Below are 27,961 nucleotides of genomic sequence, written 5' to 3'. Positions count from 1 at the left end.
TGTCTGTTTAAAAAGGCACGCAAAGGGACTTCTCAAGACTACAGAAACTTCTTGTTAAAAAATGTTGTATTTGCAGAAATCTGGACAATGGCTTCTCGCTCCCAGTGAGCCTCTCTTAGTCCTTCTTGGCAGAGTGTTTGCAAGCGGTGCTGGGTAGAGCATCCAAGATGTTCTCAGTGTGTGTTAAATTGTGTGACTTGAAGAGCCAACTGTGTACCTGTAGGAGAGGCCCCTGAGTGGACTGTCTGAAGAGAGCCACGACTCCCAGGCCTCCGACAGTACTGCATCTGCTCGCTCCCGTGAGGACAGGCAGGTCCTCGTCGCTAAAGACGAAGAGCCGACGGATGGTCACGAACAGGAGCCGGAAGAGGAGGAGGTCGATGACATGGAAGTGGAATATACTGAGGTGGGGCTCACCCTTTCCACGTGGATCATCACCGAAATTATCGGTCATTTATCCTGAAGCATTTACATTTATTTGTTTAGCAGACATGACTAACCTCCATGAAAGTAGACACAACTCGTTTAATAGTTAACACAATTAAAAAAAAAAAACCTCCCAATTTCCAAGTGTTTCGCAAGAATACAGCTCTAAATATAGGGGCACAAAAATATTTATGTCAAAATGTTTTTTTGGAAATTATGTATATGATACATTGGAATGAGCGGTCATCTGTGGTCCACTTCCTAATACCCATAATAGTGTAAAAGTTTCTCTGAGACGCATCGCAGGCGCCTGGAGACGAGACCAGAGTTGAAGACTGCTGCCCTGTTTTTGTGCCTCCTGCCCCGCCTTTTAGCCCACGGTGCACTTCGCCGAGGAGCCCATCATCCGCGGCGGCTACGACGAAGACGAGGACGAAGAAGAAGACAATGACGGGGAGCAGCCGCTTCCCACGGTCCCGACGGAGAAGCAGCGTCTGATCCGCAAGGATACCCCACACTACAAAAAGCACTTCAAGATCACCAAACTGCCCAAGCCGGAGGCGGTGGCCGCGCTGCTGCAGGGCTTCCCTGGCCCCGGGGACGAGGACGTGGAAGTCGGGGCGCCGGACGACGGACTGGACCGCGGCAGGTTGACGGACAGGCTCGGCTCTTCCCTGCAGCCTGTCAAGGTAGGGGGGTCCGGGATAGGACCAAATGGAGAGAGCGCTCCCTGCAGCCACACCCCGGAACGTCCGTCGTCTTTTTAACCGTTAACAATTACCCGTGATTACGGCAGCTATGATTTAACCAACTTTAGATGAGTTTTGGCTCAATGGACGTGGTCCTTTAGGGTGAGGAGCTCAGTCACCCGGGAGGAGCTCGGAGTAGAGCCGCTGCTCCTCCGCATCGAGAGGAGCCAGTCGAGGTGGCTCGGGCATCTGTTCCGGATGCCTCCTGGACGCCTCCCTGGGGAGGTGTTCCGGGCTTGTCCCACTGGGAGGAGGCCTCGGGGCAGACCCAGGACACGTTGGAGAGACTATGTCTCCCGGCTGGCCTGGGAACGCCTTGGGGTTCCCCCAGAGGAACTGGAGGAGGTGTGCGGGGAGAGGGAAGTCTGGAGGACTCTGCTCGGACTGCTGCCCCCGTGACCCGGCCCCGGATAAGCGGAGGAAGATGGATGGATGGACGTGGTCCTTGGCTTACGATGGGCCTCCGTTCCGACAACTTCCGAAATAAAGCTGAAAATTCAAGTTGAAACGTTGAGGTTGAAAAAAACCTATATATCAGGCTATATGAACCGTAAAGGTATATAAACAGTTAACATGGCTGAATTCCGTGTTATGCAATGGGGCTTTGTCATACATTTTCCCGAATTTCACTCATTACTAAATAATACCAATATGGAATAAGAATAGTAGAAATGGAATCACAAATGAAGTGCTCAAAGACACCCAGACACTGGCTGAGACCCACACAGTCACAAATTCGGGGGTCTTGCGGCAAAGCGACCGGTCAACGTCAACATTATCGTTTTGCTGTCGTCGTCTCGTTTCGGGACCCGCAGGTAATAAGGCTAATGGGACAGTGGTAAGTCGCCTGTATCCCAAGTCGAGGACCGCATGCACATGCAGGCGTACGCTGATCACACTCAGCTGATTCCGCAGTAGTTTGACGGTGGAAAGACCTCAATCGGTATTGTTTGTTGTATCCCGTTGACCCTGTACACGTACAGTAGGTGCATGGCTTTGTGCAGCTCTACTGTCGGAAGAGCAGGTCCACCGATGCAGCTTTGGGTTAAAATAATCCAAATTACGAAGCATTTCTTCAGCATCCATAACGGTAGGTGTTCATTTGGGTGCTGCGAAATAGAAAGACGTGGTTCGAGACCTTTAGCGTGACGGAGTGATGTTCTCATGTGTAGCTTGACTCCGAGTTAAACGTCAAAAGTCGTCCCGTGCGATTGAAACCCGCGTTGGGTGAAGGCTGATCCGTCTGGGTGTCTCAAGCGAAACCTCCTCCATCTCCTCCAGGAAGCATCCTGAGGTCTCTTCTCGAGAGGTTCATTTCTCTCCAGCGCATAGTGCCGGTGTGGTGTTGGGAGGACATCAGCTGATGCCGGTGCTTGGAACCCCATCCGCCCTGGTCCCTCCAACCCAGACTGGTTCCCGATGAGGTTCAGTCTTCTCACAGTGACATGTCGTTTCCTTTCAGTTTGATTTCTCACCCTTGGTTCCCCTCCCTTGTCCCGTTAACACAAACGAGCTGTTAAATCTCCCTCGTTCGTTCGCGCCTTCATAACCGAACAACGTGAACGTTTGATTGTTAATGTCGAAACAGAATCGCCATCTGTTGTCCAGTTCTTTTGCCTTTTCCCTCATCAACTGACCGGTTGCAATGCCGATGTGTCCTGAGCCGCGTTGTCCCACCTCTCTTTCACGTGCTCCTCTCCAGTTTACCATTGGCAGCTGTTCTCACACGCGGTACAGCAGGTGTCCAAACATTGAGTTGTTATGTGAATGAAATGGCGTTATATTCAAGAGCTCAAGGTGCAGATCCTTCACCGTCTCGTAGGCTCTAACCCAAGTGTCGAACTGGGTACGTGGAGCTACAGGGGATCAAAACTCTGTGTATCCTGGGGAGGCCAGACAACCTGGCAGGAGAGGGTTGTAGTAGTTCAGGTGGTGTATTACCGTGGTGTGGGCCGGGAGGGGTGATGAAATACGGAAAGCATCTCCAGGTTGGGGTTATCGGTTTAGCCGGTAGGGTAGCGGTTAGAGATGCTGCCTTTGGACCTGAATGTCGCATGTTCAAAGTTACCCAGCTGCATAAATGGGTCAGTAAGTGTTAGGACCACCTGAGCAAACAGGGATTCCAGTCGAAAGAGCGGCGCGTCCCTGCTTTTGCTTAGCGTAGTGGGACGGCGAGTGCGTTATCGCAAGACCGTTCACTGACCCGGACTGGGCGTGAGCTTTAGACCCCTGTTTTGAGTCGGTTTCGGGGAGCTTGGTGAGCACGGGCGTCTGCGCGACGCAGCCGATCGGAACTCGACCCTCCGCGGGGCCTGCTTGCAGCGTATCGGCGGGTGTGACCGCACGTCTCGCTCGTGGGGTTCGAGCGCGTCCGGATTTTTCCGAAGCGTGTTTGGATGTGTGGAGGACATCCTCTCTTTTTTTTTGGGCCTCACTAATCCGCATGCTTCTCGCTGGTTCCTGTCCTAACAGGGGGTGTCATTTGATCAAGTCAATAATCTGCTGATTGAGCCTGCTCGGATTGAGGAGGAAAAGGTCTGTACCTTCTCTTTCCCGTCCACCCTCCCCCTCCCGCTCTCGCTCCCACTCACCACCTGCCCTGCTAAGACCAAACAAAAACCACCGAACTGCAAACGTGCCATTATTCCATCTACCTACTTCCCAGAGCTGGTCTTCAAATTGACGATTCGCTTTTGGTCGGTTTCTATCCGCACCTGCTTCGGTCTCGGCGCCGCGTCCAGCCAGCTGTTCCGCTTCGAGTAGGTGGTGGTGGGAGGTGAGCGACACTCGGTACGTTTGCCGCAGTCGTCTCCCATGTCCTGTAGCCTTGCGTTTCGTCTTTTCCTTGGACCTGCACCATGCTGCCACTCCTACCTCCTTTCTTACCCCTCCCCCTTCCTCTCCCTCCCTAGGATGCTGGGGTCGTCCTCCTTCACGTCCGGAAGGGGTCTCGAACAGAGACCGTCCCTGGTGCTCGGACCGGGTTTAGATGGAAATCGCAGATCCGCCCCCGACATTTCTGCGCGTAAATTCGTCGGCGTTCCGTACTTGCATTTGCACTATAGGTTCGTATACGTGCTTTTTCGTACAGCAAGAGAGGAACGCATTAGTGATTGCGGCCAGATCCATTCCATTTTTGTATACGAGCTCGCCTTTTATTTTTCATTTCATTTTGTGTCACTGGGTTACCAACTTCTGAACAGATGTGTTCCTAAGGAGCTCTGTTCTTAAGTGTGTTTGTTCGTAAGTCAAAGTCACGATCAATAAAGGGAGAATAATACATTTAGATCCAACGTTCACAGGTTTGACCCCCACCTCTGGCTATAGTACCCTTGAACAAGGTACTTACCCTAAATTGCTCCAGTAAAATTACACAGCTGTATAAATGGGTAAATAATTGTAAGTAGCTCAACGCTATAAGTCGCTTGGAGAAAAGCGTCATCTAAACTAATAAACATAAATTTCTCCCTTCACTTATTAACAGGTTAGGTTGTGTAAAACCCTCAGGTAGAGCTGTTATAAATAAAAAATACAACACCCCATCCATCCATTATCAGTAACTGCTTGCCCAACGCGTAGTCACAGCGTGAGACGGTACAATCCAGACGTGACGCCACTGCATCACAGTGCGACGCATATTTTTATTGTCCCACCGTGTTAAAATTGGACCTTGTATAAAACTGCTGGACGTAAAAATAGATATAAATAGAATTAAATCTTCATATCCTCCCGTTGAGTGCCCCTGACCTCGCATGAGCATGTCCAGTGGTCGCCAGCTTTGGGACACTAGTAGCATAGTGGTTAGAGCCTTAGTACCTAAAGGTTGCAGGTTCGAATCTCATCTCAGCTGTAGTACTCTTGAGCAAGGTACTTACCCTGTATTGCTCCAGTAAAAAAAAAAAAAAAAAAAAAAATCAGCAACTGTATAACTAGGTAAATAATTGTAAGTTGTTTTGCTGAAAAGTGTAAATGTTATCTACACAGTCGATGAAAGGTTAACCAAAGAGATGTCACTTAGGGCAGGGGTCCCCAATCCCCGGACCGGTACCGGTCCGAGTCCCGTTAGGAACCGGGCCGCACAGCAGGAGGCGAGTGGCAGGCGAGCGAAGCTTCATCTCATCTGTATTTACAGCCGCTCCCCATCGCTCGCATTACCGCCATTAGATTCTCATAGGAGAGCGAACCCAGCTGTGAACTGCGCATGCAAGGGATCTAGGTTGAGAACCTAATGCCGCTGCCGATCTGAGGTGGCGCCGAGGAGGTGATGCTAGCCCTGGGGAGCGCCTGCAAATACAGATTGACATCAGCAGAGAGGTTTGACTACGCAGACACCATAATAAATCAATTGCTTGCAGGCTCACATCAAAACCCTAAGCATCTGGCGGCAGGCTTTAAGTCAGAATCCGAGTTGTATAATTATTTCATATCATATATTACAATGTAATAATAATAGAAATAAAGGGCACAATAAATGTAATGCGCTTGAATCATCCCGAAACCACCCGTCCGTGGAAAAATTGTCTTCCATGAAACCGGTCCCTGGTGCCAAAACGGTCGGGGACCCCTGACTTAGAGGATCGATAGGTAAGGCTCTTGGATATCTAGACTAGTGCGAAAATAACGCAGAGAGACTTTAGGGAATTTATAAGAGGGAATTACCGCCAGCGCCTCGTTTCCCAGCCTGTCCTCTTGATTGTCTTTAACTTTCTCATCTCACCTCCACTAACATCCACTTGGCACGACCTGTTGCGCTAACGCCGATTTCCACACCCGAGTCCGTTAGTTGCGCCTCGATTTACTAACCCTCCTTTGTGATCGTTGTCCCCTTGTGTGCCGCGGTCCACGTTCTGGCTCCCGATGAGCGCTTTGCGTTTGACACGTTCGCAGGGTAACTCTGCACCGAAGAGCGGCGACATTTTACGCCGAGTCAGCGTAAAAATTGATTTAATTTGCATGCTCGCCGAGCCTCTCCGTGGGACCCGCTTCAGTCCGCTGGTCGACCGGGTGGGGCAAAACACACCGTTTGGCACAAGGACGGCTTGTCCTCACATTGCCGTTGTGCGCATGTAGAAGTTAACAAGAAACTCCCTCGGCAGCTCCTTGATTTCCCGATAATTTTTTTAAGCCGATCCCATCCTTTGACCGGAAGCCTCCCACCCAACCGTACGACGCTCGGATTGAACTGGGAACCATGGCGTTGCAGGTATTGCTGCACGGCTGGTGTACTTTGTGTTCCGTCGGATTTGTAGGTGTCCCGCCTGCGGGTGGTTTCGTTCGCCAGCCAGCACCTGAATGAGACGCACTGACCCCGTCCGTCCGTGCGTGTCTCCGTTTGCATGTGTTGACGCCTGCGCTCTGCTTCCAGCTCACGCTCACCATCCTGCGCCAGACGGGGGGCCTCGGGATCAGCATCGCAGGTGGCAGAGGCTCCACGCCGTACAAGGGCGACGACGAGGTACGGGGGGGGGGGGGCGGCGACGTAAAAAATGCAGAACGGCTCGTGTCCGTCCTCTGTCCCAGTCCGGCAGTCGAACGAAGTCCACTGAGCGAAGGCTTAATGTCCACGCGCTTCGCAGGGTGTCGAGACGTAGACGGTGATCTCGTGGACTTTATTTCTTTGGCTCGTAAACATCCGTGAATTGGATGATGAAAATGTCTCCGTTGAGGGCGTACCGCGTCTCACGTCCTATGCCTCCAGGGTGGACTGTGGCCCTCCGCGACCCTGCATTACACACATCACGCACACATCATCTGAACCGCTTGTCCCATACGGGGTTGCGGGGAACTGGAGCCTAACCCGGCAACACAAGGCGTAAGGCCGGAGGGGGAGGGGACACACCCAGGGCGGGACGCCAGTCCGTCGCAAGGCACCCCAAGCGGGACTCGAACCCCAGACCCACCGGAGGGTAGGGCCTGGTCCGACCCACTGCGCCACCGCACCCCCCTTGACCCTGCATTAGACAAGTGATTATTGATCATGTATGGATGAATGAAAAAAATAACAAAAAGACAAGTTAGGAATTTTTGCTACAAAAACCATAAAATATGTAGGTGATGCATAAAAATACCTTTTATACTGGTATTTTTGAAGTGCTTTAGGTCAGCTTTTTTTTTTTTTTTTGGTCCAGGAATGGTTTCTCCCCCCTTCCATAACCAATAATGGTAACTTGACCCCCATCATGGGAATTTGCCTAATGGGGGGGGGATTTCGCAGAATAAATTAAACCCTTGCTGTGATTAATGGGTTTATTCTTGTTCAAAATGTTGATGAAAATCACTGTTCTCTTAGTTTACTTCGCTTGCAGTATTAATTGTTATTAATTAACCTTTTAATTGTTGAGTCCTCCTGAAATAAATAATAAATACTGTACATTGTTCCAGGAATAGCAACGGTTCCTCCTGTGGAAATGTGAACCCGGCTCTTGTTTGCTTCCCGTTCTCGATTTGTTGCCGCTACACACGCACACCGCAGCGTTCAAAACCCTTCGTGCTGCACTGAACATGTTCCGCACACCCGTATTTAGCACCCTCTCAGTAGGTGTTTCTCTCTCACCTTGCAGGGTATCTTTATTTCCAGGGTTTCTGAGGAAGGTCCAGCTGCCTGCGCTGGGGTCAAAGTAGGGGACAAACTCCTGGAGGTAAACTGTGCGGCGCGCGCACGTGTGTGTGTGTGTGTGTGTGTGTGTGTGTGTGTGTGTGTGTGTGTGTGTGTGTGTGTGTGTGTAATCCTGAGATCAATACTGTGCATTCTGTTCCTCCCATGATGTTTTCCCTCCGCTCAGATGGAAATATGTAGGGGGCGGCTGGTAGCGTAGTGGTTCGAGCTGCTTCCTCACCCCTAAGGTCGCAGGTTCGAATCCCACCTTCGACTGTAGAACCCTTGAGCAAGGTACTTACCCTAAATTGCTCCAGTAAAAATTACCCGGCTGTATTAACGGGTAAATAATAAGTGATTTCATAAGACGCTTTGGAGAAAAGCGTCTACTAAATGTATAAACGTGTGTGTATGCCTGTCTGCTTTAGCGTACTCTTTTGTGATGGGCTATTTACGCATTATCTGCATTCGTCTGCGATGATATTCGTCCGATTTATGACAGAGACGAGCGCTTTGTTACACGCCTCATTGGCGCATTGAAGGAACTGTAATCCAGCAGAACATCCGGTGACGGTTAAAAGTCCTCGGATCCCCCCCAGAACCTCGCAAGCTGACGACCGCCAGTATTTAGCTGGCTGTAGCTGGCTTTTTCCCCATCACCTGTGGCAAAATACGCAGTTTTGCGAATGGAGTGCAGAGCTGTGACGCGTACAACAGTGGAGCCCGCGCTGGGGGTGCTGACTCGTCCCGTGCCGACTTGTCCCGTCTCTCCGTCGCCAGGTGAACGGGGTGGACCTGCAGGGGGCGGAGCACCAGGAGGCGGTGGAGGCGCTGCGCAGCTGGAGCGCGGCCGTCACCGTAACGGTGCTGCGAGAGCGCATGGTGGAGCCGGAGAACGCCGTCACGACCACGCCGCTGCGGCCCGAGGATGACTACCTCCCCCGCGAGCGGCCGGGCAGCAGCTCGCTACCCTTCTGCCTGGACCCCCCATCCCCCTCCTCGTCCTCCAGGCGGCAGCGCCTCTCCGCCCGCCTCGTCCGCGACGACAAGGGGCTGGGCTTCAGTATAGCTGGGGGCAAGGGCTCCACCCACTACCGCCCCGGGGACACCGTAAGTCAGCCTTTACCCATTTTACCCTCACCCTGAGGTACGAGCTGTCTCCAGAAGGCAGCAGCTTCACATTCGGGGGGAAAAAATCTAAAACTGGTGTACGAACGCAACCACTGGCAAAGAAAAGACCCTCCCGTAAGGAGAGCTGTATCCCTTCAAGTACCACGTTTTACTCATCACACAGTCCCGTGCGTTAATGGTCATTTAGCTATTTTTGTAGCTTAAAAAGGACAGAAAGTAGAGCCGTTAAGGTCCGGGGTCGTAAAATTTAATCTGAAAACCCGAAATATTAGTGGCGCGAATGAAAAAGTGATAATGAGAGCGGTCACTAAAGTGAGCGTTGGTGAACGTGGTCCAGGAATGTCACAGATGTATGGAGCGGGAAATCGCTCTCTTCATTTTCTTTTCTGTTAGTCAACACGCTGTCAACTGTAAAGAAGCAGGGAAATGCACTGGTCACATTGACTCACTCTTCTGTTGAGATGGCGTAAAATAAAAATTTCAGAATTAAAAACAAAACTCTAAATAATTCAAATGACAATTCAAATACTTTAGCTGGAAAAAAAAGGCATGGATTTACTGAAGAATTGCATTTTTTTGCTGAGATGAGAGTATTCGAGGGTACAGGGCTTAACACACACACACACACACACACATTTTCAGAACCGCTTGTCCCACACGGGGTCGCGGGGAACCGGAGCCTACCCGGCAACACAGGGCGTAAGGCCAGAGGGGGAAGGGGACACACCCAGGACGGGACGCCAGTCCGTCGCAAGGCACCCCAAGCGGGACTCGAACCCCAGACCCACCGGAGAGCAGGGCTTAACATGCACAATAAATTCGATAAATGTTCACGTCGTGAATATTTATGAAACGCTCGGGTCACACCGGTTTTTCACACTCCTCTTGCTGGTCTGTTGAATAACAGTTGCTAAGAAATGAAGTTAAGCGGGGTGTTATTACTTTATGAATATTTATTTATTTGTTCAGCTGACACTTTTCTCCAAAGCGATTTACAGTGTTAAGCTACTTACAACGATTTTTCCATTCATATAGCAGGGTTTAAATTTTTATTTATTTATTTATTTTTTTTTAACTGGGCCTTTCAGGGAAAGCACCTTGCTCCCTGTACTTGAGCCTATGACCTCCATATCCAGAGACAGCGCCTCCGAGCATCACGTTACCCACGGGCCCCGTTCTTCCCAATATTAATTAAAAACGCCGATGGGAACGTCGTCCGAATAGCGATGAGCAGATTGGACATTTCTGTTTCGTTCCGCTACCCTTGGGGGTCTCCCTCATACCGAGGGCGTAACTTTTAGTGTCCTGTTTGGTGGGGTTGCTACGGAGACGGAGTTATGAATAGCAGGCTTTGACATCCGATCGTCCTGTCGACATATGGGGGGAGGGTGGTTCGGAGCATATTTTCGGTGCCGGCCAACAGCGCCTTGGGCCACACGTGGAGCACGAACTGAGCAAGAGACACGTGACGTGCTCGGCCACAGACCAGCCTCCATGTCTGTAAGTCCTGGCTTCTCTGTGGTAACGTGAGTTTTACCGTGATTTGTCGGCACTTTAGGAGGATCGCCACGCATTTTTCTACACGTTGCGGTTTGCTGGAGCTTCTCCAGAGGTCTTGCTTTGGGATTTTGAGCAGGTTCCGGTGTCCAGTAGCTGGTAAATAGATGAGTCTATGAATTTGTGATGATGGGTGCGAAGGCGGTGGATTTCGGAGGCCCGTGCTCGCTGTCGGTCAGAGCCGTCCAGCTGGGGCACAGCGAGTGGATAAGGTATCTTCTGGAATTGTTGCAGGTTTTACCTATGAAAAATTGGTCATGTTCTTCAGTTAGCTTCTGCTTCTCATTAGGAAATTTGGGATGGAGCTTCTTTGGGGGGGAGGAGGTTGGGGTGGTGATGGGTTGGTGGCGACACCATTCACCATTCCGTTGTAGCATTTAACCTCAATCTGAGTCCATGAGTTAGTAGCAGAATTTTAATACCAGTTGTGGAAATGTTGTGGTTTCTGCCAAAGATGTTATGTCACTACCCTGCATTTGACCTGTCCTGACATATACATCTTAATATTAATTATAAATTTATAAATCATAAATATTCTTAGCGATGTCGATTTTTGCGTTATTATAATTGAAGTGTACTGATTGCAAAGGTGCCACTGGTTCTTATAGAGTGTCATTTTTAGTTTGGTACTTTACAGCCACTGGAAGATTCTAGAAAGTGCTACAACATTCTGGAAAGCATCAGATCCTAAAAGGTGATGGAATAGTCGGTGCTTGAAACCCGGTGCCAGAATTCGCCAATTTCACGACCGTGGAAAATTTTTTCTAAAAACTGACACACAAAATCACCCTGCAGTACAGATACTAACATCTATTGGTTATTTAACCTTAATTGGCCCAGTAAAATTACCCACCCATACAATATGGTAAATCTTTGTAAAGTAACTCGGCACACAAACCTAATGTTCCAAGGCATCGGTAAAACAATAAAAAAAACATGTGCGAATAAGGTAAATAGCTGCGCTACAGTGTGAACGCACTGCCGACCTCCTGATGAGGTGCGGAAGACGCTGACGCGGCTTATTCTCCACGATCTTTAACCGTTTTTTTCTTTAACCGATTTCCTGCGTTCCACTTTGACCTTGGGATTACGCGGCTTTTCTGTGACCCTTCGCCGAAAAGTGGGCGATAAATATAGTCTCTGAGGGAATTCCTCCGCCGCATGTCACACTGGTGAACAGAGCACCACAGCTGGTGCAGCTGACCCCCTGCTGTGTATTAAGGGTTTGGACAATGTTCATAATAAATTAATAAATAAATGTGTGCGCATATTTTATATATATATATATATATATATATATATATATATATATATATATATATATGTGTGTGTGTGTGTGTGTGTGTGTGTATAGATATATGTATAAATATATGTGTGTATATACAAATGTGTCTGTGTGTGTGTATATATATATATATATGTGTGTATATATATATATATATATATATATATATATGTGAGACGTACAAACATGTTTATTTTAAGATGTCCTGTACTGTACACTATTGTGAGTCAACACCATGGTAAATCCCTGTATACTGTATTATATAAACCACAATGATATATCAACAGGGGTGGCCAGCTATTAGTGTTGTGGTTAGAGCTGTCGCCTTTTTGTCTGGAGGTTGTCAGTTCATATCTCACTTAGTGCTGTGGTACCTTTGAAGAAGGTACTTACCCTGGTAAAAATGACCTAGCTGTATAAATGGGTAAATAATTGTAAGTCGCTTTGGAGAAAAGTGTCAGGATAATGTGTTAACATGCATCAACGTTATGTCGTGTAGTAGGGCTTTGTAACATTTTCTCATTAGTTTCACACATTATTCATGTTGAAATAATTCCCATGTAGAATAATATGCACTTCTGTATTACATTTTCGTGCTGCACTGTTTTTTTTCCCCCTTTTCAATCCTGATTCCATTGTGTTCCACTTTTTTTTTTTTTTCCAGCGCTGCCAGAACACATTTTTTTTCACTTGTTAGCCACTTCAAATAAAAAACATAGTTGCTGCAAAAAGGACATTTCCTCTATCCATACACCGTTCAATCCCGACACGCTCTGTGTGATGGAGCGCCACTTTCTTGCCAACTGAGCAGCACGGTGGCACAGCGAGTAGCGCTGTTGTCTCATAGCGCCTGGGTGGTGCGAGAGGATGCAGGTTCGATCCCCGCTCACTCTCCATGGAGTTTGCATGTTCTCCCCATGTCTGTGTGGGGTTCCTCCAGGTGCTCTGGTTTCCTCCCACACTCCAAAGACATTCTGTTCAGGTTCACCCGTAGTGCGTGAGTGACAGAGAGAGTGTGTTCCACTGATGTATGGACGAGTGACCCAGTGTAAGTGGTGTATCTAGCAGTGTAAGTCACCATGGTGAATAAGGTGTGTGGGCTGATTACACTACATAGAGTTCATTGGAAGTTACTTTGGAGAAAAGCGTCTGCTAAATAAATAAATGTGAACTGTTACGGTGTTTAGCTGCGGCACCTCGGTTCACTTGCTTGTCCTACTGCTTCTGGAACAATGTTCAAGAGAGTGGGGAACTTCACCGGAGACATTTCTCACCAGCAGGGCATCTTCATCTCCCGCATCGTCGAGGGCGGAGCCGCTCATCGCGACGACACGCTACAAGTGGGCGACAGAGTGATTTCAGTAAGTCGCACCCCGGACCTCTTCCTCCCCCCTCGGTCACTCAGTCATAGCCACTTCAGGTGTCATTTATACTTGATAAAAACTCCATTTCTCATGTCAGCAGTAGGTCTTGCGGACAGGTACTCTTGCACACCATCACCGCTTGCGCTACACACTCCTGGGCTGCCACCGTTTCTCTTTCGAGAATTGTAACTGCTGGCCTAATAATAATAACTGTAGAAACAGTAATAGGCTATTTAAAATACCAGATTTTGTGAGAAAAGCTAAATATTTTAAGCTGATATTTAAATCTGTTTAAATTGATATGTATATTTAAGTAGGTAGATTTACTCACACGCTGTCTGAAAGCGCTCGTCCCATACGGGGTCACGGGGAGCCGGAGCCTAAGCCGGCAACGCAGGGCACAAGGCCAGAGGGGGGAGGGGACACACCCAGGACGGGACGCCAGTCCATCACAAGGCACCCCCAAGCGGGACTCGAACCCCAGACCCGCCAGAGAGCAGGACCCGGCCAAACCCACTGCGCCACAGCGCCCCCCCTTTATAAGTAGACTTACTTCTAAATATGAAAAAAGATATTTAGATATACAGTGTTTTAGCTAAATATTTATTGTGCATCCTTAGTGCTCTTCCGTTTTCTGTATGAGAAATAATGTTGTGATTATTTTAATGTCCGTCTTGCGCCATCTTGGTCCGCGTCGGTGTTTCGTAAGCCGTGACCTCTCCCGTTCTGCCCTTCCTTTCTCCCTCCGCGCTGGTGCAGATCAACGGCGTAGACATGACCGAGGCCAGGCACGAGCAGGCAGTGGCGCTGCTCACGGGAACCTCCCCCGCCGTTACCCTGCTGGTGGAACGGGACGTGGCCGACGCCGAGAGCTCTCCGGGCCCGAAGCGGGCCCGACCCCGCTCCCCGCCACCCCCGGAGCCCGCAGCTTCTCGGGACCAGGAGGACCCCGTCGGCACCGAAGCGTCCCGTGTGAGCAGCGAGCTGAGCTGCCCGACGGAGAACGAGTATCCCATCGAAGTAAGCGGCGCCCTGGGTTCGGTTCTGGGCATCGGCCTTGTGCTGGAGAGTAGCGTGGGTGCTGCTCTTGTGTGTTTGAATTCTCAGTATACAGTACAATGCTTCTTGAAAGTATGTGAACCCCTTGCGTCCTTTAGTTTTACCACAAAATGGTTATTTAATGGCAATCAGCATTTCTCATGTGACATAATATGTGTGTAATGACCAATTCCATATGTTATTTTAGAGGAAATGTGTGTAGTAGAAACACACAAGTAGCGCAGGTGTAAAAAATAGAAGTCCAAGTTCTATTGGTTAAACCAAGTAGGTAAGTAGGATCAGGGGTGTAAATCATAGTCATTTATTAGTTTAGCTGACACTTTTCTCCAAACTTACTTTGTTACCTACAGTTATTTATACAGCTGGGTAATTTTACTGAATCAATTTTAAGATCAGTACCCTTGTGCAAGGTTCACAGCTCGAGGTGGGATTCGAACCTGCGACGTCTGGATGCAAGGGCAGCTGCCCATTTAGAGTTTATGAGTTTGTTTTTAAGATTTTATGCGAGAATGATGAGCATCCCTAAAGGGTTCACACACTTTCACCCAGCTGTGTGTGTGTGAGAGAGAGAGAGAGAGAGAATCTGAACGTATCTATAAATGATGAATTTAATAAGTGTGTTGTCTTTGTCTCTAATGCATTCCTTTGCCAGAGGAAGTGGTTGAGGGTATGGAGCAATTTTTTTTTTCTCACTTGTCACATGACACAGAGATGAGTCGTCCTGCTCTTTTCCTCTCTGGAAAAAATTGTGAACGTTAGCTTTAAAGACCTGGGTCCCATGTCAGTCAGTGGCACCACTCTAGCCCTTGAGAGTTCCTTAACTTTACACACACACGTCGTCTGAAATCGCTTTCTCCCAAAAGGGGTCGCGGCGAGCCGGAGCCTAACCCGGCAACACAGGGCGTAAGCCTGTGTCGGGGGGGGGAGGGGGGAGGCACACCCAGGACGGGATGCCAGTCCATCACAAGGCACCCCAAGCGGGACTCGAACCCCAGACCCACCAGAGAGCAGGCACAGGCCAAACCCGCTGCACCACTGTGCCCCTATCTATTTAAGAAAAAAATAACCCAGTCAAAAAATAAGTTAATAATTGAATATTATTAGTAAAACAATAATATTTTTTATAATTAAAAAAAACTTCCTAGTTGAGATGTTAGTCTGCAACTAAAGGTCAATTACAGATAAAACTATGGGGACTCTCAAGGACCAAAGGTGGCATCACTTCGCCCGAGTGTAAATACTTTCTTTATATTCCCCCCCATTTTTTAAACTTTTTGTCTTGTGCAGGGTAATGGTGGTAGAAGAAATTGGTCTTTCTCCAAATGTACCAGCCTTTACTTTCTGTCCCTACAGGAAGTGACTCTGGTGAAGGCAGGCGGCCCGCTGGGGCTGAGCATCGTTGGAGGCAGCGACCACGCCAGCCACCCGTTTGGAGTCACCGAACCGGGAATTTTCATCTCAAAGGTGCGTCTATGGGAAGTAGCGTAAACGTTTGAAACGGATTAACAAAAAATTAACAACTGGAACTGGTTGCGAAGGGTGCTACGCAAAATAATTACGTTACTTCATTTAGACAGACGCTTTCTTCCAGAACGACTTCCGGTGAACTCTGTGTAGTGTTATGAACCCACACGCCTTATTCACCGTGGTGACTTACACTGCTAGATACACTACTTAGACTGGGTCACTCATCCATACATCAGTGGGACACACTCTCTCTCTCTCTGTCACTCACACACTACGGAGAAACCTGAACAGCATGTCTTTGCAGTGTGGGAGGAAACCAGAGCACTCGAGGACTTACATTGCTAGATACACTACTTACAAGTGATCACTCATCCATACATCAGTGGAACACACACACTCTCTTTCTCACTCACACTATGGGTGAACCTGAACAGCATATCTTTGGACTGTGGGAGGAAACCAGAGCACTCCAAGGAAACCCACACAGACACAGGGAGAACATGCAAACTCCACACACACACTGAGCAGGGATCAAACCCACGTCCTCTTGCACCCCCCACATGCTGTGAGACAGCAGCGCTACTTGCTGTGCCACCCATAAAATGTTGCATCGGGGTTACAGCGTTTTACATCACATTACTTCATTTAGCTCACAGCCTTTCTCCAAAGCAACTTACAACATTAGTTTACCACCGATTATTTACCCATTTATAGAGCTGGGTGATTTTTCCTGGATCAATTAGGGTAAGTACCTTTCTCAAGGGTATTACAGCTGGAGGTGAGATTCGAACCTGCGACCTTTGGCTTCGAAGGTAGCAACTGTAATCACTACGCTACCTGCTGCCCTCTATTGATTTGAAACATTGAACGCAGTTTTTGCAGGACTCTCTTCTAACTGTGTGTTTGTACGGCCTCATTCAGGTGATCCCCCACGGTCTGGCGTGTAAGAGCGGGCTGCGCGTGGGTGACCGCATCCTGGAGGTGAACAGCACTGACCTTCGCCACACCACTCATCAGGAGGCCGTGCGGGCCCTGCTATCCAACACACAGGAGGTCCGGGTGCTGGTGCGTCGGGACCCCGCGCCATCAGGGATGCAGGTGAGTGGGGATGGGACAATAAATAAATGCCATACTACAGTAGTAGTGCAATAACATTTACTCTTTTAGCTTTTTCTGAAGCAGCTTACAGTGTTAAGGTACTTAAAATTATTTACCCATTTATGCAGCTGGGTAATTTTACTGGAGCAATTTAGTGTAAGTACGTTACTCAAGGGTACTACAGCTGGAGGTGGGAATTAAACCTATAACCTTTGGGTGCAAAGGCACCACCTCTAACCGTTACACAACCAGCTGTCCCATTATTCCCCTTTTCACCAGTTTACCTTGTATAAGGGGCAGCTGGCAGAGTAGTGGTTAGAGCTACTGACTCTGGATTCAAAGGGCAGAGGTTTTACTCCCACCTCTGGCTGAGGTAACCTTGAGCAAGGTACTTACCCTAAATTTCTCCAGTAAAAAAAAAGAATGTACCCAGCTGTTTAAAAGACTAGATAATTGTGTCTTAAAATTGAAAGTTGCTTGGGGAAAAAGCATCAGCTAAATGAGTAAATGTATAAATAGCAGAGATCAGTGTGTGTGTGTGTGTGTGTGTGTGTGTGTGAGAGCATGTTGAAATAATGAGTATAGAGCTAGAAGTAACAGTATGATTAAACATAAATAGGTGGAGTTGGTGACACTTGCATGAATGTGTTGCTTTGTAGGGTGAACGCTATTTTACCAGAGCACGTTCCAAATCACAGTCTTTCACTTTGGAGCCGGATGCCAAAAATCGGAAACTAAATGTCTGTTTGACAGTGGATGTGGATTATAACGTACTTTTTTTCTGACCTCACGGTCCTCTATCGCTTCTCAGAAGGAGGGGATTGCATCACGTGATGGCCCGGTTGGGGAGGGTGTCCGGTGATCCTTCCTGCATGCTTTCTGGGCCTGGAGTTGTAGAGGTCCTTGGGCAGCTCTCCATGTCGTTCTAACTCCCATGTCTGCCCCTACAGGAGATAGTGATCGAGAGACAACCCAGCGAGAAACTGGGCATCAGCATCCGCGGGGGTGCCAAGGGCCATGCCGGCAACCCCTTCGACCCCACAGATGAGGGAGTCTTCATCTCCAAGGTGGGCCCCTGCGATCCGTTTAATAGCAGCCTTCTTCCTGCACCCTGACAGCTTCCCTTCCTCGCCCTCTGCGCACTCACATCTCGCGACGTCACCCCCTTCAGGTGAGCGCCGGCGGGGCTGCTGCGCGGGACGGCCGCCTGCAAGTGGGCATGCGCATCCTAGAGGTGAGCAACCACAGCCTGCTGGGCATGACGCACGCAGAGGCCGTTCGCATCCTGCGCTCCACCGGGGACACGCTGGCGCTGCTGGTGTGCGACGGATTCGACCCCAGCGACGCGGCCGCCATCGAGGTGAAATTCATAGGGGGCCCTTGTGCGTTCAGAACCTGAGGTTCGCAGTTTGGCGAAATATACGAATCCCTAAGAATAGAGAGCAGTGATTTTTTTTTTTTTTTTGGTGTGTGTTGTTCTCTGTGTCTGTGCCGTCATCACTATTTTGTTTGCCCAGGCCTCTTCTGGGGTCATCGCCAACCCTTTCGCTGCGGGCATCACTCGCAAGAACAGCATGGAGAGCATCTCCTCCATCGACAGAGACTTCAGCCTGGAAGAGATGGACGTCATCCAGAAGGTAGCGGACTATAAGGAGCGCCGCTCTTCTCTTGATCTAATGCCCTGCCGTGTTGTTTTTTGGAGATGTGTTCTGCTGTGGAGAAAAAACATCTGCTGAATGAATAAATGAACACGTAAGATACGGTGCAGCTCGAAAGTACGTGAACCCTGTCGGGTTTTGCTGCGCAAAACATTAAACTTATAAAATGAATAAATTACTATGATTTACACCCCTGATCTTACTTACCTGCTCGGTTTAACCGATACGACTTGGGCTTCACTTGTTTTTACGCCTGGAATTGGTCGTTACACACCTTTTATGGCACACGAGAAGCACCGATACTCATTAAATAACCATTTCGTAGTGAAACCAAGGGACGCGGGGGCTCACACACGTCCGAACAGCACCGTAGTCCCACATCTTTCCCGAACAAAGGATATGCGCGCTTCTCTGTTCACCTGTTTGTCCGTCGCTGTGTGTTCAGGAGGTCGAGATGACACGCGAGACGTCTCAGTGGGAGAAGGAAGAGCTACAGAAAGTGGTGAGTGACGTATTGGGACCTTCTTCCGTACGCGCGTAGGTCACGGGCAGCTTAAATTGGCAGTTTAAAAGAAATAGCAAAGGACATGTTAGCTTTCCCTTAATGCTGGAAATACCCAAGATATGTGAAATCATCACCACATCAGTTACATTTATTCATTTAGCTGACACTTTCCTCCAAAGCAGCTTAGTGTTTAACTACTTAGAATTATTTACCCTTTTATACAGCTGGGTGGTTTTACTGGAGCGATTTAGTGTATTCACCTTGTTTAAGGGTACAACAGCTGGAGATGGGATCCAAACCTGCAACCTTTGGGTGCAAAGGCACAGCTGTGACCCTTATGCTACCAAGTGCCCCAGAACTGAGGCATTAAGAATAAACCCCGATCCTTGCTGGTTGTCATGGCACCACATGACAAGTCATTCCTCATAATTTCAGCAGATTGTAAAATGGGGGGTGGGTTGGACCTTGTCCTGCTCTCCGGTGGGTCTGGGGTTCGAGTCCCGCTTGGGGTGCCTTGTGACAGACTGGAGTCCTGTCCTGGGTGTGTCCCCTCCCCCTCCAGCCCTACGCCCTGTGTTGCCGGGTTAGGCTCTGGTTTGCTGCAACCCCGTACGGGACAAGCGGTTCAGACTGTGTGTGTGTAAAATGGGGCACATGAAGGGTATGAGTTTGCCCAAGCTCCCTCTGGCAGCTTAGCTCTCCTCTTTCACACTTGTTTCTGCCGGAACACCCAGCGGGCTGCCTTTGGCTAGCATGTGTGTGAACTCTGTATGCTGTCCACCACCATGTGCCTGGAACTCAGTTTTCTCTTGTTTTGTATGCCCCTCCCACCACCCCGGTCACCTGTCTCGTTCCCACGTTTGTCGATTTGCTCACGCCATTCCTTCCTTGCCCTGTTTCACTTCCTCCACCTTGCGGGTGCTGTCCTGTGGTTTGTGGTCCCCCCCCCCCCCCCGTTCTCCCTTGCATCCCGGGGGTCCTTGGTGAAGGAACGCATGCGTGCGGAGCGCGAGGAGGCCAACCGCCTACTGGAAGAGGAGCCTGAGGTGAGGCTCTTTCTGCCTGTCCCCCTCCCGTCCACCAGGGGGAGACACCAAGCAATAAGCGCTTCCTTCAGGTTCACTGGACAGGAAAACTGGCTTGAATCGATGCTCATTTAACGTACAGGTGTGTTATTTTTCCTCACCTTTGTTTGCTGAAACATTAGTCGCATGAGCCCTTAGATAAGCGTCGTCGAAACGTAAGTCTGGAAGACAGAGTCCGGTGAACTGAGGCTGCTTCTTGCTTTGATCGAACCCCTATGATTTCCTGCGGCGTTACGGGTTTAAGGATTAGAACCAGCGTAGAACTGGCTCACGGAGCTGAAGTTGAATAGTCCTCTCTTTTCCCGACCGCCTCCATACACGCTCCCCTCTGTAAGGCCACATCTGACCCCTGCTGCCTCATTCCCTCTCGCAGAACCTGGTTACCGGACCAGCCAGACTGGACTACAGGACGCTGGCCGCGTTGCCCACGCCCAGCCTTCAGAAGCTCAGCCAGGTCAGCATCTCCCAGGCTGTCCAACACACTATTCCAACACTGTCCAACAGAAGGTGGATCCACACGCACCTGCATGTCACACTCCTGTGGGGGATCAGAGCTTGGGTCTCATTGACATACGGGTGAAAAGTGTCATTATTCCTTTAATATGCTTGTTAATATGCGTAAGACATTAATATGTAAATATGCCAGTTGTTGAGTTTCAGTGGCCACATTAGTGGGACAGAGGCCACGTCCCCTGATGTTGTCATCTCCTCGCGCCACATACTTTCGGCTTCAGCCCCACCCATGATGGAATAACGTTCCTCGTGGAACTCGGGGCATTTTTGTCACGGCGGTGGCCCTTAACCTCTGACAAAGCGGGTGCCTCCAAGAAATGTCGCCTGCAGGGCTTCCCTGCATGCTCCAAACGTCCAAGCCGCGACTCATTCCTGCAGTAGATGGTATCGTGTATCACCGTGCCTGCTTTCCTGGAAATGTCACACACAGAGCATTGTTACCACGTTGTTTACCGAGCGGACGACCCCCTGTGGTGAAAGCTGCATCCATAATTAGCATAGTCGCGCCTCTAAATAGCGACCGCTCTTTTACGACCCCCTTTTCAATTTACACCAGTAGCCGCATATAGAAGTAATACTTGGGCGATGGTGTCGGATGATGTGGCGCAAGTTCGTGTAGCTGTCAGGAAATCAAGAGAGAAGTGAGTGCGAAAGGGATGCATTTTGAAATCCTTGAATGCGGGAAGGGCTTCAGCAGCTCCGAGGGACTACTGTAAGACCCTGAAGCTGTTGGGTAAAAGATCTGCAGGATTGTTCTCCAGATATGAGCGTAGCAGACTGCCTTTCAGACATGCCCAAGAGAGAGGTGTTCAGGGTCGAGGGGGACAGCTGCCAACTCAGCTGGCACTTGTCAAAGTTTATTTTTAGGTCTTGCTGGGGGACATTTCACAGGGGTGGGTGAGAGGCACAGTAAAGCAAGGTGCAGTGAAGGCTAGAGACCCAAGAGTTCAGTACCCTGTAGCTACACACTCAAGGAGGACATCCAGAGCTAGAACTTGGTCCAGCCAACGTCCCAAAGTGAGTCTGTGATGATTTTGTAGTTTTTGCATTTGCTTTTTTTTTCCCCTTTGTTCTGATGCTTTTCTCTTTATCCTACATTTTTGTTAACCGAAATATTGATTATTGTTTATTACCTCGGAATGATTGGTAATCTGCAGTTGCGTTGCACTGCACGCTTGCGGCAGAAGTTTGTCTGTCACAGGTTTGCTGCAGCGGTCAAATATGACTTTTTACATAGTGCCTTGCCTGCAGAGTAGGGTTTCTTACTGCCCATGTGATTTTTCGCTTAGTAGGTATATTATCTATGAAGATCTCCAAAGTTTTGTGCTCAATATTCAAAGCTCTGGATAAATAGCTGTTTCTGTTTTTGATTTTTGAGCTTTTCTGTTACTTGGTTGGTGGTTCTTACTGTGGTAAATATTGTCCTTGTTAAATGCAGCATATTTATTTTTTTCCACATTGATACGGAGGTTGTTTCAACCTTTCGGTTAACATGTTAATGTCGGCGGTTGGGACTGTGGAAAGCGAGAGGTGGAGCGCTCGGCATTCTTCTTCACCCACCCCCCCAGTACTTCCTTCACCTTCCCAGAATGCTTCTGGCTCAGCTGTCTTCTGCCGTCTAGCGTGAACCTGCCACGCGGACCGGCAGGTCCGCCGCTCTTCTCCGACTGTCGTCTTTATCCTTCACATCTGGGATCATACCTCGCTACTCATTTTCCATTCTTCTCATGGGCTGAGGCCCTAGATAGTTTACATTTGCGGACCACCTTTTCCCCCCCAACACTTTTCAGCAGCGAACCAAAAAAAAGCTGCATTTCAAACACACTTGTACTTCAGCTTACGAGCACAATTAGGATCGGAAGTCTGTTCGTAACTCTGTCCCGTGGAGCTGAGAAAGAAAAGTGAGTTCGGAGGAAGTATTAAAAAGCGTTTCACCTTAAATGCCTATTAAATGTCTCGATCGCGGTTGAGGGCAGAACGAAAGTGGCCACGAGGAAGCGGTCGACTGATCGCGTAAACGTCGTTTTAACAGCCGATCGCTCTTAGAAACACGGGTCATTTTTCTTTTCTGCTTAAAAAGAAAAGAAAAAAAAAAAAGCAGTACTTTTGGCATGATTGCGCTGTTTATAAACACCTAGGTAATAATCCTTTGTGACCTCAGCGCGTCGAAGCCACGGTGGATCGACTTGAGGTCGGATGAAACCGATGAAGATTCTTCCTCGACGCAAGCTCAGTAGGAATGCAGTTTTTCGGATCATGTTGGAATTAAACGCAGATTCGCGTTTTCAAAATAGCATTTCATAGCTCTGTGCATCATCTGCATGCAGTGCATCGCTGGGTATAGTAGGATGTGACCCAAGGGCAAATGTAAGTATTAAATGAGAAAATAATAATTATTGTTGAGAGCTTTGTCATTTCTTTAGTCTGGAAGAGCTGCGGCCTTTTTCCGTTGTCTTCTACCCTCCAGTCTTCTCTGTGCGTTCGTGTGTACGAGTGTGTGCTCATTCCCTTCGTCTTCACCTCCTCTCTCACTCTGGCTCCCTCCTCTCCCTCAGTTCTGTCCCTTCGTTGCGCTCGCCGCCGACATGGAGGCTCCCATACAGGCCAAGTTCATCGCCCCCCTAGAGCCCCGTGCCAGCGAGGTGGCACCGCACCCTTCGTCCCCTGCGGGGTCCCATACCCTGAACTCAACACATCCACCGCCCCAGCCTGGGTGTATGTCACAGCAGACTCCTGTTAACCTCAAGGTGTCTCCCCATGGACACGTCCCCAGTATCCCCCCGCAAGAATGCCCTCCCGCTCCGGCAGAAGCGGTCCCGGTAGGGCCGGAGGAAGAGGAGTGCCTTGTGGACTCCCAGCCAATCAGCTTCAGCGATAATCCCTTTGTGGTGGCCAACCGGCAGGGCAGGGGGCAGCCGCCCGAGCGGCGCGTCCTCTCCGGCCCGCCTGTGGGCTATGGCCGACGGGGCCAGCTGCAGACGTGCCTGCACAGCAAGGCAAGCGGCCGGAGCAGCCCTGGAGAGCGCGCGTGTGTGTGTGTGTGTGTGTGTGAGAAGCAGCATGCGGTGTTGCAGTGGCCTGGTGTTCTCTTAACTCGTGTGAACTTCTCCATAACTACTGTCTCCTTTGCGGTGCGGCTAGGAGCGTGCTGGAGCCTGGGTTCGATACACTTAATTCTTACGTTTTCAAGCACTTCGGCCTAACAGCTGTGTTACCGATGGCACTCGGACCGTTTGCTGTAACTGCAGTGCTGTGATTTCAAAGGGGTTTTTGCCATTTCCGCGCTGGCCAGTTTTACATCCCCCCATGGTCTGATGTGTTTGGGGTAGAACTTTTCTAAAATGTCTTTGTACGAGACTAAATCGTCATGAACGTCGCACCTCGTGAGCGTCTCGCTCTGATTGTGACGTGTGAAAATCCCTTGAATTCATAGTTTGTCGCAGAAGGTCAGGGAAGCCAGGGAATGTCATATCCGCCACGGTTGTACAGTATGGGTCAGATTTTTTTTTATTATTATTATTTTTTTATTTTTAAGAGCAGTTTTAACTATAGTCCGAATCATTTTAGTCATAGTGCTACACTGGGTCCTCAGCTTACGAAAACATTCGCAGATGAAGTGGGTTCATAACTCAGCTTCGTTTATGGTTCCAAAGTCACTTTCATGAGAAAGTCACAATCAATAAAGCCGAATCATACACACACCCGACACTTGTTAACGAAGCTGAAATAAATGGAAAATATTGAACGTTCGGAAATTTGGAACTCGCACTTTTTTAACATGAGGAACCAGTGTAGAACATGCGCTTGGTAACAATAGCGGAAACAAGATCCGGGAAGGGCTCGGCGTGCATCTGCGGAGGTGTGTTGTGCAGGGTGGGTTTAGGACGGGCACCGACGCCAAGGATCCAGCTCGGCTGCTGCCTCGAGGCGATTCGGGCACGCCGTTTCAGGATGCGGTACTCACCGTTGCGTGTTTGTGCGTGCCGGTTCCAGCCTCCTCCGGCAGAGCCGTCCAAGTGCAGCGGTCCCAGCAGAGACGCCCCCTGCCCTCCGAGCCCCCAGCCGGTGAGTGCAAACGGTGCCTCTACTCATTGGCGTGTTCAGCTCTGAAATGTGTACGGACTGCATCGCCCTTTTACCACGCGTTCACCTTTCCCCACCTCCCACCCTAATCAGCCGTGTCACGACGCCCCGGCCCCTCTAGCCGTCGGAAGGGAGACTCGATTCGTAAGTCTCTCTCGGGCTCTACCTGCCTGGTCTCACTCGGCTGGCAGAGTTGTTTGAGCTGCCACTTACAGCTCGTGCGTGCATGACCACACCTAGGCTCACAGTCACTGCATATTGGATCGACCGGACAGTGCGGTGCATTGCTATATATATTTAAAATTTTTAAATATAAATTTAAAAAATTGTAAAAAAAAAAAAAATATATGTATGTAAAAAAAGATATGTACATACGTGTGTGTGTTTAGAGAGGGCGCGGTGGCGCAGTGGGTTGGACCGGGTCCTACTCTCCAGTGGGTCTGGGGTTCGAGTCCCGCTTGGGGTGCCTTGTGATGGACTGGCGTCCCGTCCTGGGTGTGTCCCCTCCCCCTTCAGCCTTACGCCTTGTGTTATTGGGTAGGCTTCGGTTCCCCGCGACCCCGTATGGGGCAAGCGGTTCGGAAAATGTGTATGTGTGTTTATGTATGTTTGTGTTTATATGTGTGTATCTGTGTATGTATGTATCTTTTTAAAATTAATTTTCCAGAATTTCTCCCTCAAAAACTGGGCAAAGTGGAACACAACTTGTTTAGTAAAAAATCCCGGCGATTTACCTTGCGTGACACATCTAATAATGTATTTTATTATAGAAGCAGATATCGTAAGAAAGTGTTAAACGCTTTGGTATTTTGCCGAATGTGGTATTCGGATAGGGGGGTGCGGTGGCGCAGTGGGTTGGACCGCAGTCCTACTCTCCGGTGGGTCTGGGGTTCGAGTCCCGCTTGGGGTGCCTTGTGACGGACTGGCGTCCCGTCCTGGGTGCGTCCCCTTCCCCCTCCGGCCTTACGCCCTGTGTTGCCGGGTAGGCTCCGGTTCCCCGTGACCCCGTAAGGGACGAGCGGTTCTGAAAATGTGTGTGTGTGTGTGTGTGTGTGTGTGGTATTCGGTGAAAGTAAAAAGTTTAACTAGATTTTGCACAAATCACATTTAAATTTATTCCTTTAAAAGACACTTTTGTCCAAAAGGATGTTTGGTGACTGTAATGCATTGGTGTTTAACTGACACCTTTATCCACTGTGACTTACAATGGTAGATACACTGCAGTCAGCTGCCTATGGTCATTGACACATTTATGCAGTGGCTAACACACACACACACACACTAGGTGCAATTTAGGGTCATCAGTTTACCTGAAAAACACGTGTATTGACTAGTGAAAAAACAAGACCGATACAAAGATGGGGAGAACGTGCAAACTCTACGTAGACTGAGCCGGATTTGAACCCGCATCCAAACCCACGGCCCAGAGTGAGAGGTCAATGACGTGACCCGCCGTCCCTCTCCCTTTTTAGACCGGTCATGCAAGGGTGAGCTGTGGTTCCCTCCCCCCCCCCCCCAAATTGTCGAATGAATTGCTTTGCCATTCAGGGGTGAGAAACGCATGCAGCTGCTATGGCTGTGGGTGCAGAACATGGTTCTTTACCAGTGTGCTGTTGACCAGTGGACCTGTTGTGTTGGGTGTCTTCCGGGCGCCACCGCTGGGGAGCCTCAGTGGTCATCGACGAATGCCAGTGCTGAACGATTAGGCAGAAATCCGGAACGCAACGTGCAGTTATACATCCACATCCCATGTTGCCTTGGATCACCAAGAACTATTTTACCGCGTATCTAACGTTAAGAGCTGCTCGCCGCAGTTAGCCTGCACACGCTTGCGTTTCCATCCATTGGCATGGCTGTTGTTTTTTGGTAATGTTGATCGCAATTTTTCTTTTGCATTTGCCTGTCTTTTTTTTTTTTTATTATTTTCCCCCAGAATACATCTCGTGCCACTTTTAGCCAAGTAACAATATTGCTTTATTTTTTTATTTTTTTTTTTTTTTTTTAGGCAAGCATTAATTTCACTTCTAATGCACCTTCCAAGGAAAACATGTTGGTGAGTGTCTTTGAAATGCGCCCATGTGTCCGAGTGGCTGTACGGTTTCAGTTCAGTTAAAGTTATTTTTATAGAGCGCTCTTCTCACGCAGTGACACGGAGCGCTTTGACACAGGCGTAAGGCAAGAAAAACAAGTACATGAGAACGAAGAAACAATAGAAACCGTAGAAGGATGTGGTTGAGGATTGCAGCTAATTCCGTCCCGGATGTTTTCAACTCGGTCGAACCCGGTTGAGAATCCGAAGATGCACCATTCTGGGGCGTCGAAGATTTTAATGTTTGCCTCCTTTGAAGACCAAACCCGGAGCCATCCAGCCCGTTGCTCGCTTGCGGCAGAGTCCCTCCCCATCAAATCAAGACGGCCAGAGCAGTCCCGACACCGTCCACCGAGGACCCACCCCGGTCACCCCCCAGACCAATGTAAGAACTTCCTCTCGAACATGTGACGCGTGCCAACAGTGACGGACCGTACCGGTTGTGCATCCCGTATGCTCGGTCTCTCCACTGCCCAAGTGCTCAGAATCACATCCACATTTACACAGGCTCTTCATCAGACACACGCGACTGGGGCTGCAAGTTTGCTCGTAACTGGATTTCTTTGTAAATCCAAAGTCGCTTTCACTGCAGAGTCACAGACAGTAAAAGTTTGATACGGACGACCATCGTTCACAGGTTAGATTCTGTAAGAACATACTAAAAATGTTTTTTTTTTTTTTCTTCCTAGAGGAACATTGGTAATGTAGTGGTTACAGCTGCTGCCTTTGGATCCAAAGGTCACAGGTTCGATCCCCACCTCCAGCTGTAGTACCCTTGAGCAAGGTACTTACCCTAAATTGCTCCAGTAAAAATTACCCACCTGTATAAATGGCTAAATAATTGTAACCTTAACATTGTAAGTCGCTTTGGAGATTTTGCTTTTTTTTCCCTGAAAAGTAAATCGATATAACTGAAATCCAAATACGTCATATGTCACAATCTTGTGTTCGGTCCCCCTGCTGGAGCACCTACCGCTCACCTGGCCCCCCCCCCCCCGCTTCTCTGTCTTTTGTTTTTTGGTTTCTTCTTGCCCTTCACCGTTCCTCATTTTTGTGACGCGCAGAGCTGGAGTAGCTGGTGCTCAGAGCCCCTACCTTTGAACCCAAAGGTCGCAGGTTCGAATCCCACCTACAGTTGTAGTAGTACCCTCGAGCACGGTACTGTACTTAGCCTAAATTGCTCCATTAAAATTACCCAGCTCTATAAATCCGTAAATAACCGTAAGTCGCTTTGGAGAACAGTGTCAGATACATGAGTAAATGTACCGTTCTCTCAGCCTTAACTCGGTGATGCTGC

The 27,961-nt window shown here is 49.1% G+C and overlaps 1 protein-coding gene across 1 annotated transcript in view; it reads left to right on the top strand.

Moving 5' to 3' along the window:
- The window catches only part of LOC108942152 (protein scribble homolog), a 78,420-nt gene that overhangs the window by 38,324 nt on the left and 12,135 nt on the right, over positions 1-27,961 (top strand). The window contains exons 14-34 of the mRNA XM_029252077.1: positions 224-406; positions 801-1,115; positions 3,648-3,710; positions 6,541-6,630; positions 7,736-7,813; positions 8,551-8,880; positions 13,024-13,104; positions 13,867-14,127; positions 15,520-15,630; positions 16,555-16,731; positions 17,682-17,798; positions 17,903-18,091; positions 18,249-18,368; positions 18,835-18,891; positions 19,884-19,940; positions 20,353-20,433; positions 23,048-23,488; positions 24,486-24,557; positions 24,669-24,719; positions 26,581-26,628; positions 26,924-27,049. Of these exons, the coding sequence (XP_029107910.1) occupies positions 224-406; positions 801-1,115; positions 3,648-3,710; positions 6,541-6,630; positions 7,736-7,813; positions 8,551-8,880; positions 13,024-13,104; positions 13,867-14,127; positions 15,520-15,630; positions 16,555-16,731; positions 17,682-17,798; positions 17,903-18,091; positions 18,249-18,368; positions 18,835-18,891; positions 19,884-19,940; positions 20,353-20,433; positions 23,048-23,488; positions 24,486-24,557; positions 24,669-24,719; positions 26,581-26,628; positions 26,924-27,049 (3,048 nt within the window). The remainder of the gene's footprint in view (positions 1-223; positions 407-800; positions 1,116-3,647; positions 3,711-6,540; positions 6,631-7,735; positions 7,814-8,550; positions 8,881-13,023; positions 13,105-13,866; positions 14,128-15,519; positions 15,631-16,554; positions 16,732-17,681; positions 17,799-17,902; positions 18,092-18,248; positions 18,369-18,834; positions 18,892-19,883; positions 19,941-20,352; positions 20,434-23,047; positions 23,489-24,485; positions 24,558-24,668; positions 24,720-26,580; positions 26,629-26,923; positions 27,050-27,961) is intronic.

The sequence above is a fragment of the Scleropages formosus genome, chromosome 5 (assembly GCF_900964775.1).
Source record: "Scleropages formosus chromosome 5, fSclFor1.1, whole genome shotgun sequence".
Taxonomy (NCBI): Eukaryota; Metazoa; Chordata; class Actinopteri; order Osteoglossiformes; family Osteoglossidae; genus Scleropages; species Scleropages formosus.
This window is presented reverse-complemented; position numbering and strand designations above follow the sequence as displayed.